The following is a 12,964-nucleotide window of genomic DNA, read 5'->3' as shown; positions in this document are numbered from 1 at the left end:
TTGAACAGCTGCGTAGCCGTTGGCTGTTGACAACCGGGAGCCCTGCACCGTGCACGCCCTGCCTCTCGTGCAGTGTTTCTGCTTCGGCGCTGAGGCGCTACTAGAGTCGTTATGACAGTTGCACTGCAACAAAACCACGGTTCGGTAATTTTGCTTCACTACATAAGTGACGTAGTAAACCGTAGGATTACCGGCAGCATTGGTAGAACTGGTAGGGAAAGAAACATAAATAAATGTGTGGATTTGTTTTGCACGTAATTAGAACCACACATCATTCGGTATTAGTCCATTGTGTATTTTTATATCGTTGCAGAATATCAAATGCATTTTGTAAGTAATAAAAAGTAGTTTATCACGTAACTTTTGCACTTTTATGCAACGAAAGCAGTTACTTTTGATGCTACTACTGTTTGCATGCAGAAACATAAAAACATATACGTAATTATTGTTGACATCTTGTACTCAACAGAACATTCTTCATCACGATCATAGGCAAGAGTTTCCTGTTACTATCAATAAATGCAAAAGTTGTTTATGAATAAGAGAAACATGTTTGATACAGATTCGTCGAAGTATTGAAGCAATGTTTGATGTATTTTTGTTTTATTTTTTTCTACAGAAGCCCTCTGTTTCACATTACAAATCTATAGTTTTCTAATAAAAACTGAATTAAACATCGATAATTTCAGTTTTGCTGTAAATAGTTTCCTCTTACGTAACAGAGAGGAAGACGACTACGTAAGACAAAAATGTTCCGCACGTTACACGGCCCATTATATATCCTAACACAGTTTCTAGATGGCTCACTACTTCTGGTTTTTAAGGCAATCTAAGACACTGATCGCATATGTAAAGAAAGCGATTGTTACGAGTTAACGCCCGATAAATACGCCACACGCATAACATACAAGTGATGCGGGTATGACCTTAACTGAGTAAAGCTACTAGGAAACTTACCGTAGTCCACGCTTGCTTATGGTAGTCTGCGGTAGCAAATGGTTCAAATGGCTCTGAGCACTATGGGACTTAACATCTATGGTCATCAGGCCCCTAGAACTTAGAACTACTTAAACCTTACTAACCTAAGGACATCACACAACACCCAATCATCACGAGGCAGAGAAAATCCCTAACCCCGCCGGGAATCGAACCCGGGACCCCGTGCTCAGGAAGCGAGAACGCTACCGCGAGACCACGAGCTGCGGACAGTCTGCGGTAGCCTACGGCAGTTTTACAATTCTATTTGTGATCAATGCTGAAACACTGCATAGATAAATACTTGTAAATACGAAATTAGAAAATAAAGCTTAACAAAATACCAATGGTGGTGTAATGGTACCATTTGGAGAATGTAGCGGAACTGATTATTACACACTGTCGCTATACCTATAGCTAAACCCTGCAAGCGGAGGGTACTTACCAGGGCTCAGTCACTTTGATCTTTTCCTATTACAGTCGCTATTAGTTTACGTGAAGAACCGTTGTTGGTAAAACGCTGTGTGGGCTCGTATCTCTCCAGTTTTACTTTCATGAGCTTTCGCGAGACGTAGAGGAAATAATATATTGGTTGACTCTTGTAGAAAAGTATGCTCTCTCGCAGTGTCTGTCATTGGAATTGAATGAGCATTACTGTGGCAATTTCGGCTTACTAAATGAACCTGCAACGAAACACACTGCTGCTCTTTCGAACTTCTCTATTTCCTCTATCAGTCCTCCCTGTTACGGACCTCAATGTTCAGCTACTGGTCGAACGAGGGTTTTGTAAGCCACCTCCTTTATGGCTTCGCTACACTCCTTGATGATTTTTCCAGTGAATGCGAGTCTTACCTACCATTACTTTCAGAGATCGTTCCAGTTTAAATCTCTCTGTACGCATGCTTCTAGATATTTTATTGGTTCCACTGCTCCCACTGATTGTTCTGTAATGGGGTAATCATACATTAATTAGTATTTCTGCCTATTTATGCACAGTAGACCAAATTTGTTTATGTTCAAGATCAACTGATAATCCCTGCACCAAGCGTCGATCCTCCGCAGTTCTTCCTGCATTGCGCTACAACTTTCTTGCGTTGCGACTTTTTTGTGTACGACATCATCATCTGTGAAAATCCTCATTGATCTTAACGTTATCCACTAGAATATTTATATATATGAGGGTTGTTTGATAAGTATTGTAAAAAATCGTTTCGAAAACAACTTACCTTACTTCTCGATATAGTCTCCTTTGAGGAATATATACATGGTCCAGCGATTTTCCAGCTCTTTCATCCCGCCGGAAATACAGATTCGTTCAAACTCTGCAAATTACTCGTTGCCTGCAACTATCACTTCCTCATTTGACGAAAATTTCTTCCCAGAAAACCAAAGTTTCAAGTTAGCAAGCAGGAAGATGTCACTTAGGGCTAAGTTTGTTGAAAATGGTGGGTGAAGAACTAATTCAAAGCCCAGTTCTTACACTTTTGCAATTGTAATCGCTGGTCTGTGGTATGGTGCATTATCCTAGTAAAAGAACACTTTTTTGCCGATCAACCTTGGATTTTTTGCCAGCAAATTCAAGTTTCAAACGATCCAACAATGAAGCGTAATAGCGTACAGTTGCGGTTCTGCCTTCTTCCAAGTAATCTATGAGATTACTTCTTGGGAACTCCTAAAAACGGTGGCCAGTACCTTACCAGCTGACAAAAGGGTCTTTGCCTTTACGCACTTTCATCAGCCTTTGGCCATTGTTTTGACTGCCGTTTTGACTTGAGTGTGTTGTGATGAACCCAAGTTTCGTCAACAGTTATAAATCGGCGCAAAAATCTTTCGGACTGCGATTAAACGACGCCAGACATTGTCTTAAAATGCTGTACCAGATGCGTTCATGCCCAACTGTGAGCAAACGCGGCACCCATCTCGCACACAGCTTCTACATAGTCAATTCTCCGTGCAGGATGTTACGCACTCGGTCAGTTGAGATGCTTACAGTCTCAGTAATCTAACGAATTTTTATTCGGCCGTCTTGCACTACCATATCACGGATTTTGTCAGTGGGGTTCCTTTATGGTAACCTCAATTGGACGGCCAGAACGTCCTTCGTCTTCGGAGCTTGTCCGACCACGTTCGAATTCAGTAACCCAAAAGTAAATGGTCTTCAGTGTTGGTGGAAATTCCGCGTAAAGTTCATTCAGTTCTGTTTTGACCTGTGTGGCAGTCCAACCCTTCAAATGAAAACATTTAATAACAGCACGAAACTCGGTTTTCTCAGTTTTCAATCGCAGTCGACACACTGACCAAATCAGACAGGTATCAACAATAGACTGTGCACTGTACATTGTTGGAGTTATTTATACGATCCTTATAATAATCAAGCTTACCAACCATGAAGGCGCAACAGAAATCTTCCATTCTTTCATAGAAATTTACCACACTTATCAAACCACCCTCGTATTCTGAAAAGTAATAGTCCTATAACACTCCCTCGGGGCACACCTGAAATTACTTTTTATGTTTCAAGATTTCTCTCCATTGAGAGTGAGCTACTGTGTGCTGCTTGTTAGAATTCCTCAGTAAAATCACACAGGCGGGCATGCGAAACTGTACAGTACGCCTTCCGGGAGTGAAGGAACACAGCATCAATCTAGCCGCCGATATCTACTGCTTTCTGAGTCTCGTTGACGAACAGAACAAGCTGGGTTTCAAACAATCGTTGTTTGAGGGGGAAGGCCATAGGCATAAATACTGGACCAGGTCCACTCGAGGAGCAGTCTCAGGTCGCACCTGATGAAGGTTACGAGCTACGTGACCGAAATATCGTGCAAGTACGACGCTGATATCCGGCAGAACACCCGACAACCCAAGATGTCAAAAAGGACTCTTGTTTGACCGATTCTCGAGTATCGCTCAACAGTTTGTGACCCTTACCGGGATGGATTAATAGGAGAAGTCGATAACATCCAACGATGAGCGGCGCATTTCGTCGCGGGATCGTCTAGTTGATGCGAGAGCGCTACGGGGATACTCAACAAACCCCAGTGGCAGGTGTTGCAAGAGAGGCGTTACGCGTTTCGGAGAGGTTTAGTACTGGAATTTCGAGAGTGTATCCAACAACGAAACTCTGTTTCGAAAGCTGGCAGAAAACCCCAAGAGTTTCTGATCATATGTGAACTACACCAGTGGAAATGTGCAACCAATAGCTTCACTGCGCGATGACAGTGATGATGTTATTGATGACAGTGCCACTATAGCAGAGTTACTAAAGACAGTTTTCCGAAATACCTTCACGAAAAAGACGAACTAAATATTCCAGAATTCAAATCAAGAACAACTGCCAAGATGAGTAGCTTAGAAGTAGATATACTCGGTGTAGCGAAGCAGCTTAAAACACTTAAAGGCAACGCCTCCGTTTCAGATTGTATACCAGTCAAGATCCTTTCAGAGTCTGATGATCTAATAGCTACATACTTAGCAATCATATACAACCACTCGCTCGTCGAAACATCCGTACCCAGCGACTGGAAAGTAGCACAAGTCACACAGATACCCAAGGAAGGAAATGTAAATAATCCGCTGAATTACAGAACCATATTACTAACGCCGATTTGCAGTAGGATTTTGGGACATATACTGTGTTGGAACATTATGAATCACCTCGAAGCCGTCCGCTGTGGCCGAGCGGTTCTAGGCGCTTCAGTCCGGAACCGCGCTGCTGCTACGGTCGCAGGTTCGAATCCTACCTCGGGCATGGATGTGTATTATGTCCTTAGATTAGTTAGGTTTAAGTAGTTCTACGTCTAGGGGACTGATGACCTCAGATGTTAAGCCCCATAGTGCTTAGAGCCATTTGAACCATTCTTGAATCCGCTCGAAGAAAATGATTTATTGACAAATAGCCAACACAGATTCAGAAAATGTCGTTCTCGTGAAACACAACTAGCTCTTTATTCTCACGAAATGTTGTGTGCTATCGACAAGGGATATCAAATTGGCTCCATATTTCTAGATTTCCAGAAGGCTTTTTATACCGTTCCTCACAACAGACTTGCCAGAGGGATTTAGACAAGATACCTGTATGGTGCAAAAAGCGCAATCGACTCTAAATAAAGAAAAATGTAAAGTCATCCTCATAAACACAAAAATAAATCCGCTAAATTTCAGTTATACGATAAATCACACACATCTGAAAGCTGTAAACTCAACTAAATACTAAAGGATCAGAGTTACTAATAACTTCAATTACGTGGACAATGCTGTGGGGAAAGCAAATACTGCTGGGCGGTGTGGAAACCACATCAGATAGAATTGAAGGAAGACATCGAAAAAGTTCAAAGAAAGGCAGCTCGATTTGTATTATCGTGAAATAGAGGAGAGAGTGCCACGGGTATGGTACATGAATTGCGATGGCAGTCATTAAAAGAAAGGCGTTTTCCGTTGCGGCAAGATCTTCTCATGAAATTTCAATCACCGACTGTCTCCGCAGAGTATGAAAATATCTCATTGGTTCCCATCTACACAGGGAGAAATGATAATCATAATAAAATAAGAGAAATCAGAGCTCGCACGGAAAGATCTCTGTTCATTTCTTTTCTGCGCGCTGTTCGAGAGCTTAAAGGTGGTTCGATGAACGCTGCCAGGCACTTAATTGCTAAATGCTCAATAATCATGTAGATGTAGATGTCGCACAACATATTACTCACACCCAGATGACCACAACGAGAATATCAGTGGAATTAGAGGTAATACAGAGGGTTATCAACAAGCATTCTTGCCACACGACATTCGCGAATGGAACAAGGAAGTATCCTTCGCCGCACACCATATGGTGGTCCATTGAATGCAGGTGTAGATGTAGACGAAGAGTTGTTCCTTTCACACTTGCTTCTCACTTCCTTTACGTATTTCCCCTGACGAGTTGTGTAGCACGCTGCACTGTCGGCGGGTGGACAAGTGCGACAGCAACCAGTGTCAGGAGAACCACGTCGCGATGTTCTTCCCACATACACTATGTGATCAAAAGTATCCGGACACCCCCAAAAACATAAGATTTTTGTATTAGGTGTATTGTGCTGCCACCTACTGCCAGGTACTCCATATCAGCGGCCTCAGTAGTCATTAGATATCGTAAGAGAGCAGAATGGGGCTCTCCACGGAACTCACAGACTTCGAACGTGGTCAGGTGACTGGGTGTCACTTTTGTCATACGTCTGTACGCGAGATTTCCACACTCTTAAACATCCCTAGGTCCACTGTTTCCGATATGATAGTGAAGTGGAAACGTGGAGGGACACTTACAGCACAAAAGGGTACAGGTCGACCTCGTCTTCTGACTGACAGAGACCGCCGACAGTTGAAGAGGGTGGTAATGTATAATAAGCAGACATCTATCCGGACCATCACACAGGAATTCCAAACTGCATCATTATCCACTGCAAGTACTATGACAGATAGGCGGGAGGTGAGAAAAGTTGGATTTCATGGCCGAGCGGCTGCTCATAAGTCACACATCACAGCGGTAAATGCCAAACGACGCCTCGCTTGGTGTAAGGTGGGTAAACATTGGACGATTTAACAGTAGAAAAACGTTGTGTGGAGTGACGAAACACGGTACACAACGTGGCGACACGATGACAGGGTATAGGTATGGCGAATGCACGATGAACGTCATCTGTAGTGCCAACAGTAAAATTCGGAGGCGGTGGTGTTATGGCGTGGTCGTGTTTTCAATGGAGGGGGCTTGCACCCCTTGTTGTTTTGCGTGGCACTATGACAGCACAAGCCTACATTGATGTTTTAAGTACCTTCTTGCTTTCCACTGTTGAAGAGCAATTCTGGGATGGTGATTGCATCTTTCAACACGATCGAGCACCAGTTCATAATACACAGCCTGTGGACTGGCACAGAGTCCTGACCTGAATCCTATAGAACACCTTTGGGATGTTTTGGAATGTTGACTTCGTGCCATGCCTCACCGACCGACACCAATACCTCTCCTCAGTGCAGCACTCCGTGAAGAATCTGCTGCCAATCCCCAAGAAACCTTCCAGCACCTGATGAACATATGCCTGCGAGAGTGGAAGCTGTAATCAAGGCTAAGGATGGGCCAACAGCATATTGAATTCCAGCATTGCCGCTGGAGCTCGCCATGGACTTGTAAGTCATTTTCAGCCAGGTGTCCGGATATTTTTGATCACACAGTGTACATCTCGTGAAATGACCACAACGAGAAAATCAGGAAATCAGAGCTAATACAGAGAGACTCCATTAATTTCCTGGCAAGCATCAAACATTCTCTAAAGCCGTCGGCACACGGGCCGTGCTGTCGAACGTCAACGTTGAGCGTGCCAAGTTCAACGTGCTGCTGAACGCTCAGGAACGATGCGACTCGTGCATACGGTACGTGGGCCCCAACGTGGTACACGCGATCGCAACGCACTCCAGCGGCCGTTGAGGGATGTTTCTAGTTCGTAAATCACTCTGTTTACTCAACGGGCGCGCGTAAAATTCCCACGTTAGCTCTATTAAAACGCACATTTCCTCCATCGTCCACGAAAAGGAAAGTACCATGTCCGATCAATAAGGACACAGGCTTATAGAAGTTCCATTACAAACAGTGTGGTACAAATTTGGAATACTTCTCCGCATAAGATAAACATTATTTCATCATTCCCAAATTTTAGTAAAACCCCAAGGTCAGTCTTACTTGATCACTGTTCCTACCCAGTAGCAGAACCTTTGCAACGTGTGAATTACGAAGCGTAAAAGAAAAAGGAGCAAAATATCTTTATACAAGTAGCGCAAGCTGTCCTGTAGATTAATTCAATCGAACAGTCACCCCTCAAAACAAGGTGAGCTGACGCTACTCATTACGCTACACTAACAACAAACTTATTGGGCTTAGGCATATTCTCTTACCCCTTTGCTAAAAACATTAATCGTAGATAATTATGTTACTAATTCAAATTTAACTATAACAAATTGTACCAAGAACAATGCGTTTTGGGTGGATCTCAGTGTATCGCTGCCTTCAAATAGCCTACTCTCATAATACGCAAGTTACAATAATTCTTTTGCCACCAATGTGATGTTTCTCATTATTTTATTGGGACGAATAACACAGTGAACAACTGGTTTTCCAGTGATTCTCAATTCTCTGGTGCTCAGAAACGGCGTATATACATATAGGCTTTAAATGGATGCCAATATGGCGCCTCACAACTCTGTACGGAAGGGAGACGGCGTCCATGTGACGTAGGTGCCGTTGTGCCATCTCATTGGTCAACGCTCAGACGCACGCTCAGAATATCTGACATGCCAGATACTGCTCTGCACGTTCGGAAAGACTCCCGAACGAACATCCTATTCCACGCTATGACGTCAGAAACTCGGCACGCTCAACGTTCGGATGCACGGTCCATGTGCCGACGGCTTAAGACGCAGTACCAGAAGTACCGTTCCTCCGATCACCGTAGAGTGGCCCACGGAATGTAGATGCAGATTTGTTCCTTTCATACTTGTTTCTCACTTCGTTTACTTTTTTCCCCTGACGGGATGAGCAGCACGCTGCACTGTCGACAGGTGGACCAGTGCGACAGCAACCAGCGCCAGGAGAACCGCATCACGGTGACGCTGATCGCGGTCGTGGTGCTGTTCATGGTGTGCCAGACGCCGACGGCCGCGATGCTGCTGTACACGGTGTTCCGCGGCGGGCAGCCGGGCGAGACGGAGAACAACGTGCGCCTGGCGCTGGGCAACATCTTCAACTTCATGGCGGCCGTGCACTCGGCGTGCAACTTCCTGCTGTACTGCGCGCTCTCGGACAAGTACCGGCGCACGTTCGTGCTGACGTTCGTGCCGCAGCGCTGCCGCCGCGGCCGCCTCGCCGCGCAGCCGTCGTCGCGGACCGCCGTCTCCTCCACGGCGACCAACTACACGTCCGTGGCGCTCCACAGCTCCTTCTCGCGGGGCGTGTCCATGCACGAGGCGCTCAACGGCCACCACCCGCACGCCCACGGCCCGCTCAAGTGGCAGCCGTCTGTGCAGTCGGAAGCTACTCTCTGACCTGCCGTCTCTCGCAGCGCGCAGCACACCGTTACGACCTCGCGAGGTCCTCTTTTCTAGAGCACCTCCACAACACACTGATGGCGGTTTCGAGGTGTACCTTTCGGTACCGAGAAAGTCACCTTAATTTCCTGGCAAGGACCAAACGTTCTCGCAGGCGCAGATGGCAGATGGCGTGCCTGCCAAGAGATCTAGTGGTCCTGAGGTCAGAATGAGTTTCAGATATGAACGTGTTGGCTTCATAGAATAGTATAAAACAAGCAGACTACGCCAAGAAATGATCAACGGACTGTGAAGTGCGTTTCCATTGACTGGCATGTTGTGATGGCGGATTGTCAGTCTCCACATTATTTACACACACGGTTTCTTAGACGCAGAGCTGTGGACTAACAGACTCTTCTTTTGATGTAGGTCTCCAGGCTTTCCCGACGAGGAGTTGTCATTTTTGAAAATAGGATTTTCTACCGGTAATCCGCGTCGTACTTGCACGATATTTCGGTCGTGTATCTCGCAATTTTCTTCAGGTGCGCCCTACGCTGAATCCAGTCTGGAACGAGTCCTGACTCCAGACTGGACCCGTTCCACACTGGATTCAGCATAGGTCGCACCTGACGAAGATTGCAACTTACGCGACCGAAATATCGTGCAAGTACGACGTGGATTATTGGCAGAAAATCCAATTTTTCACGATGTCTTCTTTTGTCACTTAAGGAAGGAAAGATATTTGGAGAGCCCAATCAAAAGTGTTCCATAACTCTAAATGGTTCCGGCAAGGATAATTTTTCAGAATGTGAATTGGTCATTACTGTAGCGTCCTAATGGATCAACAGTTCCCCTAAGAGAAAAGAATCAAAAATGGGCCTCTGAGCACCTTGACAGAAAAGATGGTAGTTTAAAATTCGCACTTTTAAAGACGTATAAAATTGGAATGACTGCCTCAGTTGAAGCAGTACTTTCACGAGCCAATAAATCCTAGTCGCTTACAAGCCCAGCAGTAAGATGACTGTGGTTGCGCGGTAACCAAGGCGTTTCGAAACTCTTCTCAAAAAAATGTTACACGCGTAAGTGGAGCATTCAGCGAAAACAGTCATGTCATAACCCTGTGAATATACTCTTTAGCACTTACCTGGTAAGTAAAGAATCATTCAGCATAAACGCATTGTCTTGAGCTACAAAACTTTTCAGACTGTGCTCGTGATATGATTCTATGAGTACAGAACGTGAGACAAGATTTTAGTAATCGTTCAACAAGCAAATTAGTGAATATGAATAGCGAGATGTATTAGCTACTGCTAGGAACACGTTTCCTACACTGTAGAGAAATTAACTGCTCTGCGATGGTAAGCCGTTCAGGCTTAGCACAACGGCTTAGCACATTCATGGATGGGGAATAACGTTGCACTCCAACTGAATGTTTTAGTCGTTGGATACGAACACTGAAAGTAGTACGTAATCTGTACACATTGAAGTATAATGGAGTACTGCATTTTAGCCTGCTGCTTTACCTTAGTATGTAAGTCAGTTAAAATCCAATCGAAATTTTACGAGGATAAATAAGTTACGGCTTTGGCTACAGCTGCAGTGGAAATTAATGTTAAAGTGCAGGCTAACTTTAACCCCATTCATGGCAAATTTTCACTTGTCCAGAAATTTTGCCATTAAAATTGTACAATTTTTGACAGTATTTGAGTGAAAAGGAGAGGGGAAGTTGCAGCACAAAATGTTTGTTGACTAGACTTTATGGTAATGCCGTAGGTCAAACTCGAAACCTTTTCACAGTGTCTCATAGAGCTAAGGCACGTAACACCTAACATTGTGAGAAACGAAGGTGGCAGGCGAGTGAAACAAGTGGACTGTTACTACATAACCTTAATGCTAGAGACAGTCTGTGAACTTCGACTCTTTGGCCTTCTTGGGCTACTCAGAAGGAGAAGGCTATGTGCTAGCACTAGATTTCATCCCTTCCAGTCTCATCATCATTATCATCAACAACAACAACAACTACTACTACTACTACTACTACTACTACTACTACTACTACTACTTCCACTACTACCACCATTACTACTACTGATTCAATCCCAGACTAGGCTTATACTGCCATATTATAGACTGCAAATAGTGATTAGGCATTTGCATACGTTTTAACCCTGTTCCAAGTACATTCCTTCTCTTTTTTTTAAAACCATGAGTAACAGAATTTGGTTTATGATGCGACTAGGACGAAATGACACTGTGAGAACAGCGCGCGTTTAAAGTCGCAGGCTGAGGATAAAGGCCCCTTTAAGCCCTCAGATATCTGCATTACCTTGGCTGTACGTACGGATAAATCGTTGCGTGTGAATGAATCGCGGACTAAAAAATGTGTCTTTGTTAATGTCTGTGTTTGGCTTGTGCCAAATCTGACTGCGATCGAATTTACGCAGACCAGCTGTGCGGACCAGATTAAGTGCTTTAGTACTTCATACATGACACGACATGTTTCTGGAATGATGTGTCTCAACGCTTACTGTGATATCACAGCAGAAAATTTCAGATAAACTTAGTTTTTGCCAGTTACCAAGTATCTCAACGTTACTGTAAGTCTTTCACAAGCGCTTAGCGAATTCCCCATTACAGTTTCATTGCACCGTATACAGTGTGTTTCAAAAATACTTTTACAAACTCTGGGGACAGGTTCCTTACACCAAAGCAAGAAAAAAATCTGTAATAAAGGGGGTTTAGAGTCACGGTGACGTATATTTTGACATATCTGCTTCACCAGTGTCTTAATTTTAAAGCTGGGAAATTGTTGAATGAACCAGGAAGTGCCACGATTATCAGCAACGTGAACTTAGGTGGCAGCAGTGATAGTGTTTCTCTTGTTGCAAAATTTATTTAGCGTTCATCTCAAAACACCGTTATGACTCTAAACCTTCGCTCTAAAATGCATATCTTAAGAGCTATGAAGACTTGTTCATCTTCGCTACTGTGAAATACATGTCTTCTGTGAAACAAGTGCTAATAGTTCTTAAGGTATGCAGTTTAAAACCCATGTTTACTGGACTTTTTTTATTGTTTTGGTGTGAGGAACCTGTCCCCAAGTTTGTAATAGTATTTTCGAAACACCCTGTATAAGGCGTAACATACTGCGACAACACAAAGAATGACTCTTCGTCCTACGTACTTAAGGATTGGTTTCTTTTTTCTGCTAGATTAATATGCAAAAGCGTTACACGTTTTAAAAGCCACTCTTCTGCGTACTGGGGTGTCTCTTTTTATAACTGTAAATAATAGCAATAGAGAGAATAATTATCTTCTAAGCAAATTTTCTTAATTTCGTCATTGCCAGAACATACTCTGCACTCGCAGGATACTGATTCAGGATTGGGAGAAAGCTACATTGTTGTTTAAAGGTGTAAATTCGTATTGAATACTACAGACGAGATGCGCAAACGGTCGTCGCAAACATTGCCTGCTCAGGCAGACTTGAGCGTGTAAAGGGCCGTAAAGGCTCCTCCTTGTTAATTCAAGACAGCAAAACAAGGACTAGGATAGCTCACGTAACTCTCCCGGTTACTTACACCGTCTTCCTTGTATTTTCTTTATCTAATAGGTTTCCCGCCCTAGGTGGTGGCCCGTCTCGCCATGCCACGCCCTCGATATAGCCGCAGAAGGCATTTTTCTTTTGGTCTTCCATTCTTACGCCTTGCTGAATAACAAAGTCGAAAACGAGTCTCCGCCGTCATCGGGCGGGGAAGATGACTCTTTTTCTCGCTTCTGAGGGGCAGGTGCTGTCCGGCTAAGAACTGCGCCGACGTGAGTGCAGCGGATCAAACTAGATTACACCTGCGCTTTTAAAGTGAGGCAGCTGCCGTGCGTAAAGTAGGGGCCAAGTAGGCCGTCTGCCGGCCGGCGACCTGTGACGTCACGCCAGCCTCGGAATTGG

The 12,964-nt window shown here is 44.2% G+C and overlaps 1 protein-coding gene across 1 annotated transcript in view; it reads left to right on the top strand.

Annotated features, from left to right (window-relative positions):
* LOC126260407 (FMRFamide receptor-like) overlaps positions 1-12,516 on the top strand; it is a 119,907-nt gene extending 107,391 nt beyond the window's left edge. The window contains exons 4-5 of the mRNA XM_049957734.1: positions 8,554-8,848; positions 12,458-12,516. Of these exons, the coding sequence (XP_049813691.1) occupies positions 8,554-8,848; positions 12,458-12,516 (354 nt within the window). The remainder of the gene's footprint in view (positions 1-8,553; positions 8,849-12,457) is intronic.
* Positions 12,517-12,964: the final 448 nt, after the last annotated feature.

This window comes from Schistocerca nitens, chromosome 5, assembly GCF_023898315.1.
Source record: "Schistocerca nitens isolate TAMUIC-IGC-003100 chromosome 5, iqSchNite1.1, whole genome shotgun sequence".
Classification (NCBI taxonomy): domain Eukaryota; kingdom Metazoa; phylum Arthropoda; class Insecta; order Orthoptera; family Acrididae; genus Schistocerca; species Schistocerca nitens.
This window is presented reverse-complemented; position numbering and strand designations above follow the sequence as displayed.